This window comes from Trypanosoma equiperdum, assembly GCF_001457755.1.
Source record: "Trypanosoma equiperdum strain OVI genome assembly, contig: ctg_707, whole genome shotgun sequence".
Lineage (NCBI taxonomy): Eukaryota > Euglenozoa > Kinetoplastea > Trypanosomatida > Trypanosomatidae > Trypanosoma > Trypanosoma equiperdum.
The window spans coordinates 3922-4805 of NW_027124651.1; the positions used below are offsets into that span (position 1 = coordinate 3922).

Consider the following 884-nt stretch of genomic DNA (forward strand, 5'->3'; position numbering starts at 1 on the left):
GTCAAGACACCAAATTTTATGATTTGATATGCCTTCAAAATTTGAACAAAAAAAATTAGAAAGGTTAAGAAAAGAAGACATTTCGGAAAGTAAGGTGTTGGCACATATAAACAGTGCCTTGTTATTGTTATGACATAGCTGTTAAAGAGGGTATGGTTAGTGTGGACAGTTTATGTTTCGCTATGCTAAAACAATTTTTGTTTTAGCAGTTAGCTTCAGAAAAACCTAATTCCACATGCCGTGTTAATTCCACAACTTAGCAATGCGCATAATCTACTTCGCTCCTTTAATTTTCTTTATAACAATATTCCTAACCAATCCTCTCTATTTTTTCTCAACCACGAACTCTCTCATCGTACCCTTGCAATTATTTTAAGTGCTTCTACTTCATCTTTCCACTTAGTCTCAATCATTACTGTCACCATAACATTAGTATATGCACACACTCACAACACACTCCTATCATTACCATTACTATTCATACAGTATTACCCTACTACGTTACACATACTGACCACTATCTTTTATATCTTAAAAAATTCTCTCAACAATAGCAATTTTCATAAAATTCATAAATTTGAGCAAAAATCCTAAATATTTTTCATCCCAAAATCACAAATGCAAGCAAAAGAGGACTTTTAACCCCAACAGAATTGCTTCCTGTGGTGTTTGTGGTTCCGTTTTTCTCTCTGTTTCCTCACTCTCCTTTCTTTTTTGGGGTTGAAAATTTCTTTTTCCTTATCCCATTCGCATTCCCCTTTGCATTCAGTTCCCTTCTTACCTCTGCAATCGTTCTCCTTTGCTTGGGTTGGTGCTGTTACTGATTTGGCTGCTTCTTCTGTTCTCTTGAGCGCTTGGCCAGAGAAGTAAGCCAGTGCCAAGCC

At 36.1% G+C, this 884-nt stretch overlaps 1 pseudogene across 1 annotated transcript in view; it reads right to left on the reverse strand.

The window, feature by feature from the left end:
* Positions 1–607: 607 nt before the first annotated feature.
* The window catches only part of TEOVI_000329200:pseudogene, a 1366-nt pseudogene continuing 1089 nt past the window's right edge, over positions 608–884 (reverse strand). Inside the window, 2 exon segments of the mRNA in view lie at positions 608–706; positions 708–884. The exon segment at positions 708–884 is cut by the window's right edge and continues 1089 nt beyond it. Coding sequence covers positions 608–706; positions 708–884 — 276 coding nt within the window.